This window comes from Neltuma alba, unplaced genomic scaffold (genome assembly GCF_004799145.2).
Source record: "Neltuma alba isolate B1F8T4 unplaced genomic scaffold, ASM479914v2 tig00011854_pilon, whole genome shotgun sequence".
Classification (NCBI taxonomy): Eukaryota; Viridiplantae; Streptophyta; class Magnoliopsida; order Fabales; family Fabaceae; genus Neltuma; species Neltuma alba.
This window is the reverse complement of record NW_021636459.1, coordinates 169,210-184,807: the sequence shown is the minus strand read 5'-3', so window position 1 is coordinate 184,807 and position 15,598 is coordinate 169,210. Positions and strand designations below refer to the sequence as shown.

The following is a 15,598-nucleotide window of genomic DNA, read 5'->3' as shown; positions in this document are numbered from 1 at the left end:
CTTCCTCCTTCTGCTACTCATACGCATGCTTCGAATAAATTGAGTCCAATACACACACACACATGTATGAGTCAGGCTCAGAGAGGGTCCCTTCGTAATCATTTGAATCCCCATTTTTTTGCAGTACCTTTCAGACACTAAGATCCTCCTACTCTTAGCTTTCCCCTTTCCTCTTTCTCTGCCCCTCGCTCCTCCATTTCTTCATTAATACAGGTGATCATTTCAATTTTCAATCCAGTAAAAAAAATCTGGCCAAAACAGAAAAAACACAGTAAAAAGCAGAGAGAACATTTATTGACTAGAACAATTTTAATTTTAGACAATATATAGAATTCATCCTGACGGGCACGCATTTTGATAAACCTTTATCAATTTATCGCACCATCCCCTCCTGCAGAAAACACTTGCAAACTTTGCTTTTTTGGTTTTTTACCCAGTTAAAAAAACATGTTTCTGAATTCTGAAGACCTTGCTTGTGTTTGACAAAAGAGAAACCAGTGGCCCTTATGGCTGTGGTCTCTTCAGCTGTCAGCCAGAGCTCCAGGTTGTTTCGCCCGAAAAATAACCCACAGAAACTAAAGCCAAAATTCTCGCACCTGATGATATCACTATTAAACCGCATCATTTTTCGACTCACCCTTTATCTTTAACATATTTGCAGAAAGCCCCCCACTTATGTCATTTCATTGACAATCTCTGGAGACTTGATTGCAGAGAAGACAAGGTCCTCCCAATATGCCCACTAATTGCACAACCCCACCACTAATATCAAAAACAACCAACCAATTCTCAAAGCATCAACTGGCAGGTATCCGCAATCTTGACAAAGGCCAATAACTGAAAATTCTCCTAATTTCTGTGAACTAATCATGAAGAGATAAACGTACAGTTACAGCAACTTTTTTCCCCCAGTAAAATCCACTTCTGATATGCTCACACGTCCACTCATGACTCTGCTTTTATCTTCAATCTACCTGTCTTCTGAAAACCATGTTCATTCAGCAATCTCTCCAAATGAAAGGAACCACGTCTAACGGACATGGAATGAAGGCCAATATATAAAAGCCAGGAGAGAGAGAGAGAGGGAGAGAGAGGAGGAGACACATGAAAAGGGGGAAATGGGTAAATCTTTATTAAAGAGTTTTGTTCAGGTTCCATCAGTACAAGTATAGACAAAAAGGGGAAGAAAATACAAGAACAAGAGAAACCTAAGTAAATTCCTGTACTCCATACCCACCTAATTAATTGACTGATCCCTAACCCCACTACGACCTACACCTTCTTTCCCTTCCCCTCTCAGATGATCTGTTAGACAAAGGACTCTAGATTCTGTATTGTTGTGTAATCATCATCACCTCTGTTATGTTACAGACCATTAGTCTACACATCTTGACAGCCCTACTTTCTTTACAAGTAAAATAAAGGGGCGATGGAAAATGGAAATAACACCACCACCGTTTCAACTAAATCTAACCCAGCTACTTCAAAGTTCCTATTAATCTTAGACCAACCAGAGAATGTGCAGGAAAAGAAGTCTTGATGGAACACTAACACTAGGCTTCTAGGGTTCCAATTTTTCCCACTCATAACGTCCAGGGAGTGGCTTGTCATTCACAGGATCAAAGTTATACCTGCACAATCGAACCCACAAGGGATACGTTAGGTCATGGAGATAGAATATACCCATGTCTTTGGGGGAAAACACAACAAAGAAATGTGTGTGCGTTTTTTTTTTTTTTTTGGGGGGGGGGGGGATGAAAACCTACTTCTCAACAAATCGCCTTTTCTGTGCCTCTTCAGCATCAGCAAAGAATTCATCCATTTCACGAGCAGTTGGAATGTGCCTTCTTGTCATAGTTTCTGACCTTCGATTAACTTCAGTAGAGCAAGTAGGCCTTGTCGTTGAACCAGGTGTCCTGCAAATGTCTGGGTCCCTTATCAAGCTGCAAGGAGTGGACTCTCTAGTGCTCCTGTTGCAAATAATAACAAACAATAAGACTAAGTAGCGTTAATGGAAACCAGAAGCACCGGCAAGTACCAAAGGATAACAAAACAATCCATCACACACATTGCTGTTAGGGCTCATGCTTGCAATTCCAAGGCAGATCCACATAGCATAAATATGATTCCATAAAACTCAACCATCGCAACTTGACACATGTATGCCAAAGATTCCATAAATGAACGATTATACATGTAACGAAATTTTTTTTTGGGGGGGGGGGGGAGCTATACGGTTATCCCTTCTACATCGAATTATGAGATAGTTTCAAGAAAAGAAATGAATAGAGTGAATAAATTACTGCCTCTAATCCCCACATTGTCAAAATAAAGACCATCATAATTATTACAACATATAACTCCAACGGTATCAACCATTATCAAAAGGAATAAATACAATCAATTCAACAGGAAAATAAGTGGAAACATCAAATTGAGAAAAGAGCAGAGAATCTTTAGCTGCTAGCCCTTAGTGCACTTAAGCAGCTACACTATTAGAAAAAAAATTGAAAAAGAAAAAAAATTAGTCGTTCCCGTTTTAAGAGCATCCGCGGATCGGGAAAAATGGAAAAATGAAAACTGCAGGTGATTAGGAAGGTTTTTCAGAATATCAGGCGAAGGTACAAACACAATACCCTGATGGCACTCAAAGATTGTACAATACTAAAGGTTTGCATAAAAGAAAAGAATTCAGAGAAATAAAAAGGAAAATAAGATATAACAATAAAAAAATTCACAAAGGAAAAAAAAAAAAAAAAACTAGAAAAACAGCCAAATTACCCGACCCGGAAAAAAAATAAAAGATTCCTCCCAATAAACCTGAATCACATCTCACTTCATAGTTCATATAATAGATAATAGATTTGCCCAATTTCCCCCAGACACAGTGATAAGTTTTAAAAAAAGGGGCGCACAAACAAAAACGTCCGTAAGGAATATAACTAGTGAAATTTTCAACCAAATCCTTAAGTGAGAAGGTCAATAAAAATAACACAAGCGCGCAAAAAAGGACAACAAAAATGAAAAATCTGCTCAAATTTCGCACATAATTACATAACGAAGAATAAAGGGATCAATGATAATAACCCCTTCCTTACTTCAGCGAGAAACAGAGAGCACGCTACCAGGACCACGTTTGATAGCCAGGAAAGGTGAACTGGGAAAAAAGCAAGAAACAATTTTTTTCCTTCAATTAAAATCTTTTACCCTGTGGGTTCGTTTCCGAAAGTTACCCCCAGGCAAAACAAGGCAATAGGATTAAAAATTGAGGGGATTTAAGAAATGAGAAACTAAACATGATCACAGAGTTATTGAAATCTCCAGGTTCAATTCCAATTTCAATTTCTTCCCTGTTCCAGTCTTTTATCTGTCTATTTCTTCCTTTGCACTTGCAACCAAGAAATTAAGCGGGGAAATTTAAAGGGGGAAAAAGGAGCCAACTTTTCATACTCTTTTTTACAATAAAATGATTATTGAAGACGGGAGAGAAAAATTACAATGATTGCAACCTCTGCAAAAGCTATGGTTTCCCCGAAATAAAAAGTATTCGAAAGATAAACAAGCAGAGATCCCGAATTGACCCAAAATTTTCATCCTTTCCTAAACAAAACGCAAAAAAATCATGAAATTCGTTTGCAAATTTCATTTTCTCGACACTGCTACCTAACATGGCAATCAAAACAACCAAATAAACCATTCAAATTTAGGATGACATGCATCGAAAAGGAGAAGGGGAAATTAAAATGGAAGTGCAAAGGAAACCAAATATTTTTTTTTTCTCTAAAGAAAAAAACCCACCTCTCTCTACCTTCAAATTCCAGAACATTCTCTCCAAAAGAAGCTTCTTCAACGCCAACATCAACATTTTCATGGGTCTCCTGAGCCCCCTCCTCCTTAACCAACACTTTACAAGAAGCCTCCTCTGGTCTCTGACCATCCTCCTTGCTGCTCACGCGGCCCAGCGAAAGCGAAGCATTGGAATCAGAGGCCCCGGAACCATGGCGAAGCCTGGAACTGGCCCTGGTAGTAGGAATTGATTTAGGGTTTTGAACAGCAACGGTTTCCTTGGAAGACTGCCTCTGTCGCTTGGAATAATGGGTAGCTGGAATCAAAACAGGGGGCTTCTCAAGGCGGCGACTTCTGAGCTGAAGATAGGAACCAGAGGTGGATTGAGACTGAGATTTCTGAAGGGCTAGGGTTTTGGCGCGGGTACGAACACCGAACGAGGAGGACTGAGAGACGTCCATAACGGCGACGTCGCCAGAGGTTTTGGCCTTCCTCATGTACTTGCCCATCAAGCTATAGCTGAAGCCAAGCGGAGAGTGAGAGAGCTGTCATAGAAAGAGAGAGAGAGAGAGCGCGAGAAAGGAAATGAGGCTTCGGGAATACAAAGTATAAATGCTAATGAGAGACTGACTGACTGGTATTGAGAAAAAGGGCAATTTGGTAGGGTTGGCTTCCCTCCCTTTCCCCACAGACCCCACCCTCCTTCTCTTCCAATTTCTCGCCTTTTTCTTCTTTCTCTCCCTCCTTTTCCGCTTTTCCCCTTTTACCCCCGCTCTTTTCCAATATCTCGGCTGGCACAATTTCTGAGCTCTTGTAATTTTTCTTTTTAAATTTTTACATATTTTATTAACTATCTAATTTTTTTGTCATAAAAAACATACTGTGCCAATGACCTAATAATCTAATACTCTTTGAAAGCATAATGTGTGAATTTAATTCTGCTTACAATTTTATGTTATTAGTATCTCCCCTAATTCAGGAAAAAAAAAACCTCTCATTACTATTACTAATTTACTTAAAAAAGAAAAGGAAAAAAATAAAAAGAGGACGGAGAAGGGGCAGGCAATTGTTAGTTTCGTATGACGAAACGAGAAGGCGGCGAGAAATGGAGGGGTCACAGATACATTTGATAAGACGGCCAAGTCATTGGATTCTCTTTGTGAGTGGCCACGTGGAAAGGGTTTTCAATTTCAGTTTTATTTATTCATTTATTTCACGCTTCTCTCTTTCTGCGTAAGGTTCCGGATGCGGATACCCGCCCCACCTTCCTCAATCGGGCATGAACGTCACGCGCTGACATGCACGAGTGGCCTATTCTCATAACTCTGCAGCTCTCCTAATAGGCCAAGTACTGCCTCGTTTCAAAGAATATTTGAGGCGAAATTATTTCGGAAGCAGCGCCCAGTATATAAAAGAAAAACCAGGTGAATACGTCTGTAATTTGATATTTTAACCGTGTTCAAATATATATAAAATATTACTTCTAATTTAAATATAAGATTTTAATTTATTTTATCTTTTATATTTATTTATTTTTTAAATAATTTTTATAATAGTTGTACATATTAAAAATTTTATCAAATAGTAATTTTAGATAATACATATAATTAGTAAGATATTTTAAAAAAATAACACATATTTATTAAAAATAATTAATTTAATAATTTTTTAATCTATTTAAATTAATCAATTAATTTTTATATTAAGCTCATACAGTTTTATTTTTTATGAAAAAAAAATAAAGGTAGGATTTTTCCTCCCTTATCCAACAATCCTCAAAGGCCTGAACAAGTTTTGTGATGTCCGAATATTTTCCGGAAGTCGCTGCTGATATAAATTTGGCCGCTCCACGTTTGAAATATCAATTTCCATTATTTTATGTGATTGTTCGCTATCGCATGCACTTTTTTCCTTTGTCAAATTCTACTTACGGGATTTATTATTTTTATTGAATTAAAGATGAACATGTTATAGTTTCTTTTGTTTTTTCTTTTAGGACTATAATCAATGCGGAAATTTTACTTTGGCATGTTCATACTAAGATTTTTTTCCAGCGTATGTTATTATAACGTCTCCCTCCATCCTTTTCTCTTCCCCGTGCGTGTAATCACTCGTAGATTCTCATGTTTTCTTTGGACTCTTATTTAGAGAGTGTTTAGATGAAATTAAAATTATAGTTTTAAAAATATTTTTATAGTATATAAAGTTTATCTCAATTTGCAGAAAAATACTTTTTAAAAACACTTTTAATACTACCCAAACACCTTTTTAAAACTTTTAATTAATTCACTAGTTTCGCTGCACGTTCAAGTTTTTCTTGTATGGCGAGATTCACATACATTATTCTCACTTTAAAATTTTTAAAAAAATTATATATTTACATAGTCCTAACTCCCGATAAAGGCCACACTGCTGGATCGGATCATAGGAAAACATGCTATAAAAATCTACTGTTGATTCAGTGCCTCTTCAAGCACTGTAAAGCATTGTTGGCAATTACCAAATAATCCAAGAACCAACTCTGCACCATCGTATTTTATGAGAATTATTTCACAATAAAAAAATACAAGGGCTGATTTGAAAAACGACATAAATTATAGGCAATCTAATATTAATTTTCCTTAAAAAAAATATTAAAAAAGAGGCAGAAATGAGTCCACAAAGCAAGACAAAAAAATGAGATTTTTTAATTTTTTTTGGGTTTATTAAGGCAGGTAAAATACACAGGAAGGTAGAACTCAATGGGAAGATAAACATTGAGGACTTGGATCAGAGGATAAATGGAAGATTAACACTGAGGCTTATGCGCTGGTGTAACAGGAAGCAATCATATGAGGAATGATAAAAGAAAGCATAAAAGGGTGAAAAGCCTAAAAAAGGGCAACATTACAACAGAAAAATGAAGAAAAGGAAAGATTAAGACTTTCAACATGAGAAACGCAAAAGAAACGTAAACCCACAACTCCATTATTTTAAATTAACACGGTAAATATCAAATAATGAAGTTAAGATGGGACTTATAAGAGGGGGGGGGTTAACATGAAGGATTCCTCCCCCCTTGCTTCCGATAAAATTTTCAACAGCTTCTTGTTCAGATTCTTGCTGCCCTTAAGAATGTTACATGTAGTAGAACACTTGACTCGGCTGTTTCAACCACAAGAACTATCAAACTCATTTCCAAATCTTGACGGACTTGTCATGACTTGCAGATGCAACCATTCCTGACACTGGTGATTGTGCTAAAGCGGAGATCACGCACTCATGAGCTGCTATTGTCATGCATCTGTTCTCTGCCATGTTCCATAGCTCCAACGACTGCAAGCCATTAATGATGCATAGGAAACCGTTAAACTACGAGGAAATCATATGATGTGATGTATAACCGTAGAATCAGATCTCGAATGTGAGATATAATCTGAAGAGAACAGTAAAGCAGCCTACAAATCTATTCTCAAGTTCAACCGTAACGTTCAGAACACGTAAACTATTCATTATTTGGTGCAAACACAAAAGCTCGCATGGAACCACTATCTTACAGATCCCACAAATCAGAGACCCATCCATGTCACACACCACCTTTTTGATGTATTCATCGTATGAAATCTGTCCAAAATCAGAGTTCTTTTCAATTCAGTCTTTTGCTTTATTTAGCAGTATTTGTTTAGGACTAGAAAGCTAACCCCAAAGCCTGCCAGCATCCACCCTAAGCCATATGGTGAGTCCCACATAGGAGATGTGAGGGCTTATAATGTGATATTTAGACCAGTCACACGAACTAGCTTCTAGAAACATAATACTCCCAAAGGTTCCTATCAGTCTCCAAGGGGCTTTCTCTTCCAGGGTCCTATGTAGCTTCTTATAAAATGGATGTTTTTCTCCTTATCTACACTTTGTCCATCCGCATCTTTCACAAACTTATACTACCTCCGGTCCTAATTATAAGAACCAGTTGACTAATTTGAGGAGATTAAGGAAGTAAGTTGAGTTAGTTATTTGTCCTAAATAGGTGTTGTCTTTCCTAAGATATCCTTGCTAATCAAGTGTATCGACTAGAACTATCATTGTTAGAAGGGCTACTTTGAAAAAAATGTATAATATGAGAGACAAAGTGGATTGGGGTCTTATATTTAGGATCAAAATAAAAGTCAAACAGGGTCTTATATTAAGGACCGGAGGTAGTAGTTAATAGTCCGTATCTTACTTGTTCTAAGGAAAAGGAGTGGAGAACAGTAAAATGGAAATAAGAAAACCATAAAACATCAAAAAGGAAACGAAGAGCCGAAAAAAGAAATCATTCACACAACTTGAAAATTGACTTGGTCAAACATACCTGGTAACCTCCAATAACCAAGAGAGTGGAGTAGCTTGGGTGAAAAACACAAGAATGGAATATGTTCCCGCTCGTAAGCTCGTGAATGCACTCCCCAGAGGTCAGTGACCACACTCTGACAGATTCTTGACTCACGGATGCCAAGTATTCTCCATTGGTATCCCAACAAACAGAATGCACATCTGCAGTGTGCCCCTAAAACAAATGAAGTTTCAATTATTAGCCGGATATTGTAATAAAAGTGGGTGCTAGAGATCTTTCATTACATCCTATTAGTTCTCCAGGAGCTCGTATTCATGTTTATACCTGTAATGACCGCACCAGCCTGTCAGTCTCAACATCATAGAGGGATACAACATTACCAGCTGCTGCAGCCAGATAGTGTCCTGTTCTTGGCTGAAACCTTACCTGTGTAGAGCCTCCCTGCTCGATTTAGATATTGAGGTTCAGAACACATGACATACAAAAAGCCATCATATCTTTGATATTATGTCATGTAAGTTTCAAAAGTGACCTTGGAAACACGAGTGCAGGAATATTGACTAATATTCCAAAAGCGAATTTCACTGTTGGCATCACAAGAACAGAAAAGGTCATTTTTCTTTGGGTGGAAATCAAGGGACATCACATGAGAGGTATGACCCGTATATGTCTGTAAACAAAAGTAGTTTGGCTGCCAAAAAGAAAAACAAAAGAGACAGGTAAGAACTGGTAGCATGTAAATCAGCATCAAACAAGGAAATAAAACTATAATATAAAATTTAGTGACTATTGACTAAGAATTAGCAAATGATCAAGCTCAGCACAAGACCCATGATGCTTTCCATCAGAAAAGCAAAAGCTGAAATTAATAATTTATGGACATACAACCACAGTATCCACAGGAAAAACAGCACCTTAAGTTAACTAAGTGGAAAATAAATGATGATAAACAATATATTTATGGATAAACAACATATCACATGGTAGAAGGCAACAGTATAATATCCATCCAGAAGACATCACATTCAATAAAAGCAGAACATCTCAACACGTGGAATAGATCAAAGGTAAGTTTCTATTTCCATTCAGAAAAGGAGTGAGAAAAGAAACTTACATCTGCAGCATCCCAGAGTCGCACAGTTGTATCAAATGAAGAAGTTGCGAGCTGAGATGAATTTGGTCTGAAGCGAACATCAGTAATAATAAGTGTGTGTTCGTCTGTAGTGCTCTCTGTTTGTAGTGTCTCCATGTTCCACAGAAAAACCTACTGACAGGGAGGAAAATGAGCATCTGTATATTCTAAAGGAGATATGCCTTTTAAATAGAGCATAAATTAATTTAAGCATAGGTGCTGGTAGTGGCCACATCAGGGACGATGGCCCACGGCTATTATACATCAGTAAAAGCATTAAATTAACCAATTCTCCAGTAAATTGTAAATGGAATGAAAGGAAAACCTTTGAAGTTCTTAACTAAAATGTCAGCCAGCAGCTATATAATCAGATTTACAATATAGTGTTTTACCATGATGAAAGAAAATAAGCAATCCTGTTTTGCAAATTAACTGTCTTCCCTTAAGTTCTATGCATAAAAAAATAAATCCATACTACCTTCTTGTCATGTCCAGCACTGGCCAATAACTTCCCATCTGATGAGAAGTGACAGCAAACAACTTTGCCATTGCTCTTCCGTATGGAGCCAACTTCACTAAAGGTAAAGCCTGAAATAAAAGCAATACAAACACCAAACAAGTCAATATAATGTGGATATATTAGAACAATGTGAGTATTAAATTACCTTTTGAAGCATCTGTTGTGTGCTCTGAAGTGTTCCTTTTCAAGGTGCCAAACAAATCTCTTCCATCAGCATCATCGTGTGAAAGAAATGACTCCACATTATCATCTAAGGAACCAACATCTCCAAAACGTTCCATGTCATCCTGCAACTAAAAGAACATGGCATGTCTAGTGCTTAAGCTTCAGCATAGAATATAGTGGAGTAAATAAAATTGGTAAACTAGCAAGGGAATAAAGGACGAGTTTAAATGTTTTAAGTGTAGAAGCAGAATTATATATATTACCAGCACTTCACCAATGTAATCAACATAATTTAAGAAATAGTTGTCCTAGGCATGAATATAATCAACTTCAGCCTACACATCGTTGGAGTAGCTGGATTAGAGTCAACCTTATTGTTGTCTTTAAGGTCTTAAAGTAGTGCTAAGAATATGTGACTAAAGCATCCCAAACAAATTTTTATAACTTGTTTTGTTCAAAGGATAAATGTTTTCAGCAATAAAATTGACCAGAAATGGTAAGAAATATGTATTTCATTCTTCTGTTCCTACTTTCCTGGATGCGAAGTGGTACTAAACTGTTTCTTTACAACAAATATTTTTATTTTCTCGCAACACATGCAGCAGCAGATTCTACATCAGTCGTTTCTCAGGTTATGCAAGTTACATATTCAATTTTACTTACCAGTTGATTTGTGGACGATGCAAGACCTGTGCCATCAGCACCATACATCATCAAACCTTTGGATACACCACCAACATTCTGCAAGTTACCAGCCATGGCTACTCCATCACAAGGAGTGTGAGTAGATGGGGTTGATGGCTGGGAATTAGAAGGGCCGATAGTGTTTCCAGTACCAGTGCTGTTGGCAGCTCCTGAAGAAGTAGGCCCTTTCCTTTTCCGGTTATTCTAGTGAAGAATAAAAAAATAACAGCCAAAACATTCAGAAAAAGCATATGAACTGCTAGTTTACATTACTTTCAGCAAAACCAAAATGAAAGTAACCAAAATAATAAAAGTAAAGATAGAAACAAACCTGCTGCAGTTGCTGTGGGTGCAAAGCATCCTGCTGTTGCTGAGTGGTAGGTTGTTGCATCTGTGGCATGTTGATCTGCATGCAAAACACAAAACACCACGTCAACTAACAGCAACCTACACTTGGAATTAAAAGGCATATGAAATTACACAGATAAATAAGTCATAAAAGTGTAAACAGTCAGTTAACTGAATAGAATATATAGAATATACAAAGAAGGTGGATGACGTATGCAAAATTAGAAGATTCTTAATTTATGGTACAACAGAACCTCCCATATTTTCTTGATTTGTTAATCTTGTTTTTTATTTAGCCAAAGAGTCGTCAATCATCATGAACAGTTATGATAGCTATCTTGATTTTGAGTGCTGGATTCATTTTGTCAAGAACAATCAAATCCCAAAAGCCAAAGCCTATAGAAGAAAGTTCAAACAGTATCATAATCATGAGATAAAACTTGAAAAACACACCCCCAAAAAAAAAAAATACAAAAGCCCTTTGGGCTTGAAGGCTCAACAACAAACAGGTCTATCACATGTTGCTCTGAAATTTAATTTGATTGGGAGGAGGGGTCTCAATTGTCAAACTCGAATCCTGACCACTTAATCATGTCAAGAATATCTTTATCCCAAAAGATTAATGATGGAGAACTGTAAGAGATCAGGAAAGATATTAGCATCAATTATAAGTAAATTAGGCATTAAAGATAAATATAGTAAATGATACTTAGATAAGACCAGGATTAAAAATTAATATTGCAATACTTTTGTTTTATTACTATGCTTTTAATTTTAAAGCCAGAAGAAATTATCCCACGGGCTCTATATAAATTACAAATTATACTGGGAGCATTTTGATAGGAGGAGAAAATATTTTCAAAATCTGGATCTCCTTCCTTCACGTCATCTTCTGTTCCTTGCTCTTCCACCTCCCTCTTCCCACTCACTTCCCTCTATTTCCCTCCTTTCTACTTACTCAACCCACTGTCCCACGTCATTTTTGTCATCAAAGCCAGGGTATACTCCAGCCAGATCTGATATCTCCAACATTTATGATTTACGTTCATCTTGAAAAACTTTCTCAGTCTGATGATGGTGCAAATAGTAATTAAAAGGATAATTCTTTACTTTTTGGGGCAGGAATTGTATCAACACTTAGCATATAACCAAAAAAGTAAGATTTTTGGGGGGGGGGGGATGTAAATTCACTGATACTCTCTGTTCACACAAAGACATGATTCACTTATCACGTACAAAAACCAGGCCAGTCACATGATGTGGGCATCATCAGAATTAAAAAAAAAAAAAAAAAAGATTCATTGCCAAAAAAGACTTGCTGATGCTAACATTCGAGTATGCTCTATGGTGTCAATTTTTTCATTTCATGAAGCATGAAGGGCAATGAAATAACCGATCATACCTTGGATGAAGTGGATTGCATAGGAGAACCAATTGATCCATCATTTGCAATAGGTTGGCCATCTTTTGCATTCAGACTACCCCTAGCTAATCCCCTCAACCGTTGAGGATCCATATCTGCATACATTGGCGAACTGGTAATATTTCCTTGTGCCTGAACCTGTGCCAAGAGCTGTTGTTGCTGCTGGGGCAAAAGCTGGAACTGATTTGCACTTTGAAGGAGAGGCTTTTGAACTTGCGCTCCTAAACCTGGTCGAATTTGATCTATGCCCTGGATAATTTGATGATTTTGATTTAGGCTGGGTCAAATACATTGACAGATGGGTCAAAGAAAAAATGAATCACATTGCAGAACTTACAGTTAAAGGCCATCCTTTCAATGTGAGCCCACCAACCCCTGGATTTAGTCCTAGAAATGAGAAGAGAATTATTGAAATAAAACATGATGATTATATAAGGACATTTCTTAGAAAGCAATGTGATACTCATACAACACGAGATTAGAAAATAATCTAAAAAGGTATGATGTGAACAGGAAATAGTGCAGAAACCCAAACCTAAAGAAGCAGAACTAACTAAATTCCTTCCTCTAACATGTTTCATAGCCTTTTATGTATGATATAAAATTATGGAATCACAGTTAAAATCAACATATTCTTAAATATTGTTTTTTCTTCTGACCTGGATTTACTATTCCTGGTTTTGACTGCATTGCTCCCTGCCCATAAATTGAAGAAGGATCCATGGGCAAAGATCTTTGCATCGTGCCCATGTTGACTTCACTTTTAATGTCCTGCTGAATTTTTTTATTTTAAGAGAACAAGGGGAAAGATTTCAGCATCTTTAACTAATGGAGTAAAGAGGACATATAGGAAATCTAAATGAACCAGGGTAGTGCAAGTGATTACAGGAGTTTGCTGATTTCGAGCCTGCATGTGCTGCAAAGCTGCAGTCACACTTGCAGTATTTCCTTGAACCATCTGACTGTTGGGCAAAAGTGACCAAACACATCATTATTTATGTGTACGAGAACTTAATGTGTGTTTGTAGTTATATGAAATTCATAGATGATTTTACCCAGGATGACTTGTAGTTGACTTCAAAAGGGCCATTCTAGCATCTATGAGTGGTTGGGATGTCTCAGTATCCATTGGGTTAGAGTGTTTCATCCGTTCCTCATACATTTTTGCAGCCAATGCACTGGCAGTAGGTTGCCCAAGCATTCCTTCAGAAGCAATAGCATTTACAGTACCACCAAGAGGAGGATGATTAGGATCCCTTCTTTGAAGCTGAGCTTGACGCATAAGTTGCAACTGCTGCATTTGAAGCTGCTGTTCTTTTGCTTTAATATGCTGAGCCTGCAAGTTATCAATAAAATGGCAAACGACTACTTCACTATAATGTTACCAACAAATCATCATCAAGTCAGATAAGATGTTAACAGCTACCTCCAAATATGCTGCAGCAGACTCGGAATGTTTCTCGTTCGTCCGCGCAATAAAAATATCCCAGAATACAGACCACCACTCGAAAAGAAACCCTCCAGGAGCATCAATTGCTGCATTTTGAAACATAGTTATAATATGAGCACTCTGCTTAAAATATTTTATGCACTTTCAACCCCGGATGAAAATGGAGACAAATATTGTAAGCAATGTTGACACGAGGAATTTTAAAACAGATCATGAATTATGGCTGCACGGGCTACTCATCATTTTATATAACATCTGCCAGAGAGTAACTGATAAATTGAACTGATGAAATTATCTCTTACCTACTGGATCTGGCGCGACCTTTCCTTCAGTCATGAATGAATTGGCAGTATTATGCAATTTTTTCTTCACCAAGTAATCATAGATATAAACATCAAGCCTAGCAGCCAATAACCACGTATCAGAAAGTAAACAACTGAATTCTTAAGTAATCTGAACAAGACGTATGAATAGGTAGCTACATCTTATCTGCTTCCCAGTTACTCTGCGCCATTTTCCCGTGTCAATAATGAAAAAGCTGCTCAAGATGAAATTTCCCACTGTAAGCGACTAATTAAAGGGGAAAAAGGGATAAACTAAGAGATAATTCAAGTCATGAATTAGACAATGTTTCTATACAAATACTGATTCACAAGCTCATCGAATTATCAAAGTGACAAATCAGAATCCAAGTTGCAAAATAACGGACTATAATTGCATTGTTATGATCCTACCTCAAAACCCAACAAAAGACGGATCAAAATCCTGCATTACTTAATCAAAGGCTGCTCATATCGAAGATCACCACCGAGTCACTGATGGATCATCGCTCTGTATTCAGGCATCGCCCAAAATTTTTTTTAAAAAAAAGATCGATCCTCAGTAAAAACAAACCAGGCAATTCCGAGCAGTTCCAATAATTATATACATTTTTTACCTATCAGTGGATCATAAAATAAAAACCGTAACGAAACGAAACGAAACCAGGTTAGCAACCCAGTGAGGACAATCAAGCATCAAGTATCGAGTTTGAACGGAAAGGGGCAGAGAGTGTCTGAACAAGGTCCGCAAGTCAGGTTCGTTATTTCGCCGAAGCTAAGGTTCGGGCAAAGCCAAGGGAGCGTTCTCCGTTTTGTTCGATAATCTTCGAAGCGCCCAGAAAACGTACACGTCCATTATCCGGTTTTTTCACTACCCCTCCTAAATATAAAAACTACTATTGACTTTTAATTTGGTTAAAAAAATCCAGGATATTTTGTTTTTTGTATTTATTTATTTTGTGTTGAAATAATTTTTATAGTAGTAGTATAAATTAAAAAATATATAATCAATTTGTAATTTAAACATACAATTAATAAGAAGATTTTTGGATTCTTGGGTCCAACCCAAAAGCTAGTTTACGTGTAGGAGGTATCTAAAGGATATTTAAATTATAAGGGCGTCAGGACTTCAGGCGATATGAGACTTATCATCCTATCGCTCTTCACCCTCCCCCGCAACTATGACTCTGATACCACATTAGGCCTTTGAGTCCCACCCAAAAGTTAGCTCAAGAGTAGGAGATACCCAAATGATATTTAAACTATAGGAGCGTCAGGACTTCAGGCGATGTGGGATTTATCATCCCATCACTCAAAACAAATAACTAATTTAACTAATTTTTTTAATCTTTCCAAATTAGTCAACTAGGTCTTATACTACATCTGATCCTAAATATAAGAGCTAATTTAACTTTGAATTTAGTTCTAAATATAAAATCCCAATCCATTTTACCTCTC

The 15,598-nt window shown here is 37.0% G+C and overlaps 2 protein-coding genes across 9 annotated transcripts; both read right to left on the bottom strand.

The window, feature by feature from the left end:
• Window positions 1-1,107: 1,107 nt before the first annotated feature.
• Window positions 1,108-4,380, bottom strand: LOC114718612 (cyclin-dependent kinase inhibitor 4). 3 transcript variants are annotated; one of them, XM_028903986.1, is made up of 4 exons: window positions 3,918-4,380; window positions 3,799-3,887; window positions 1,767-1,973; window positions 1,108-1,631 (listed from the first exon to the last, which is right to left on the bottom strand). In XM_028903986.1, the coding sequence occupies exons 1-4, from the start codon at window positions 4,293-4,295 to the stop codon at window positions 1,562-1,564; spliced, it is 744 nt and encodes a 247-aa protein (XP_028759819.1). In that variant the 5' UTR covers window positions 4,296-4,380; the 3' UTR covers window positions 1,108-1,561. The 3 variants fall into 3 exon arrangements, with proteins under 3 accessions (XP_028759819.1, XP_028759816.1, XP_028759818.1); XM_028903983.1 differs by having other exon boundaries at window positions 3,799-4,380; XM_028903985.1 differs by having other exon boundaries at window positions 1,767-1,970; window positions 3,799-4,378.
• A 2,266-nt stretch (window positions 4,381-6,646) lies between these two features.
• On the bottom strand, window positions 6,647-14,946 carry LOC114718617 (transcriptional corepressor LEUNIG_HOMOLOG). 6 transcript variants are annotated; one of them, XM_028903999.1, is made up of 19 exons: window positions 14,758-14,946; window positions 14,555-14,651; window positions 14,303-14,390; window positions 14,123-14,220; window positions 13,797-13,906; window positions 13,426-13,706; window positions 13,257-13,332; window positions 13,030-13,141; window positions 12,708-12,757; window positions 12,350-12,619; window positions 10,931-11,005; window positions 10,579-10,803; window positions 9,896-10,037; window positions 9,709-9,818; window positions 9,213-9,362; window positions 8,631-8,789; window positions 8,423-8,539; window positions 8,117-8,311; window positions 6,647-7,101 (listed from the first exon to the last, which is right to left on the bottom strand). In XM_028903999.1, the coding sequence occupies exons 3-19, from the start codon at window positions 14,332-14,334 to the stop codon at window positions 6,958-6,960; spliced, it is 2,346 nt and encodes a 781-aa protein (XP_028759832.1). In that variant the 5' UTR covers window positions 14,335-14,390; window positions 14,555-14,651; window positions 14,758-14,946; the 3' UTR covers window positions 6,647-6,957. The 6 variants fall into 6 exon arrangements, with proteins under 6 accessions (XP_028759832.1, XP_028759831.1, XP_028759833.1 ...); XM_028903998.1 differs by having other exon boundaries at window positions 13,030-13,144; window positions 14,758-14,944; XM_028904000.1 differs by having other exon boundaries at window positions 9,896-10,043; window positions 12,708-12,745; window positions 13,030-13,144; window positions 14,758-14,943.
• Between the last annotated feature and the right edge of the window lie 652 nt (window positions 14,947-15,598).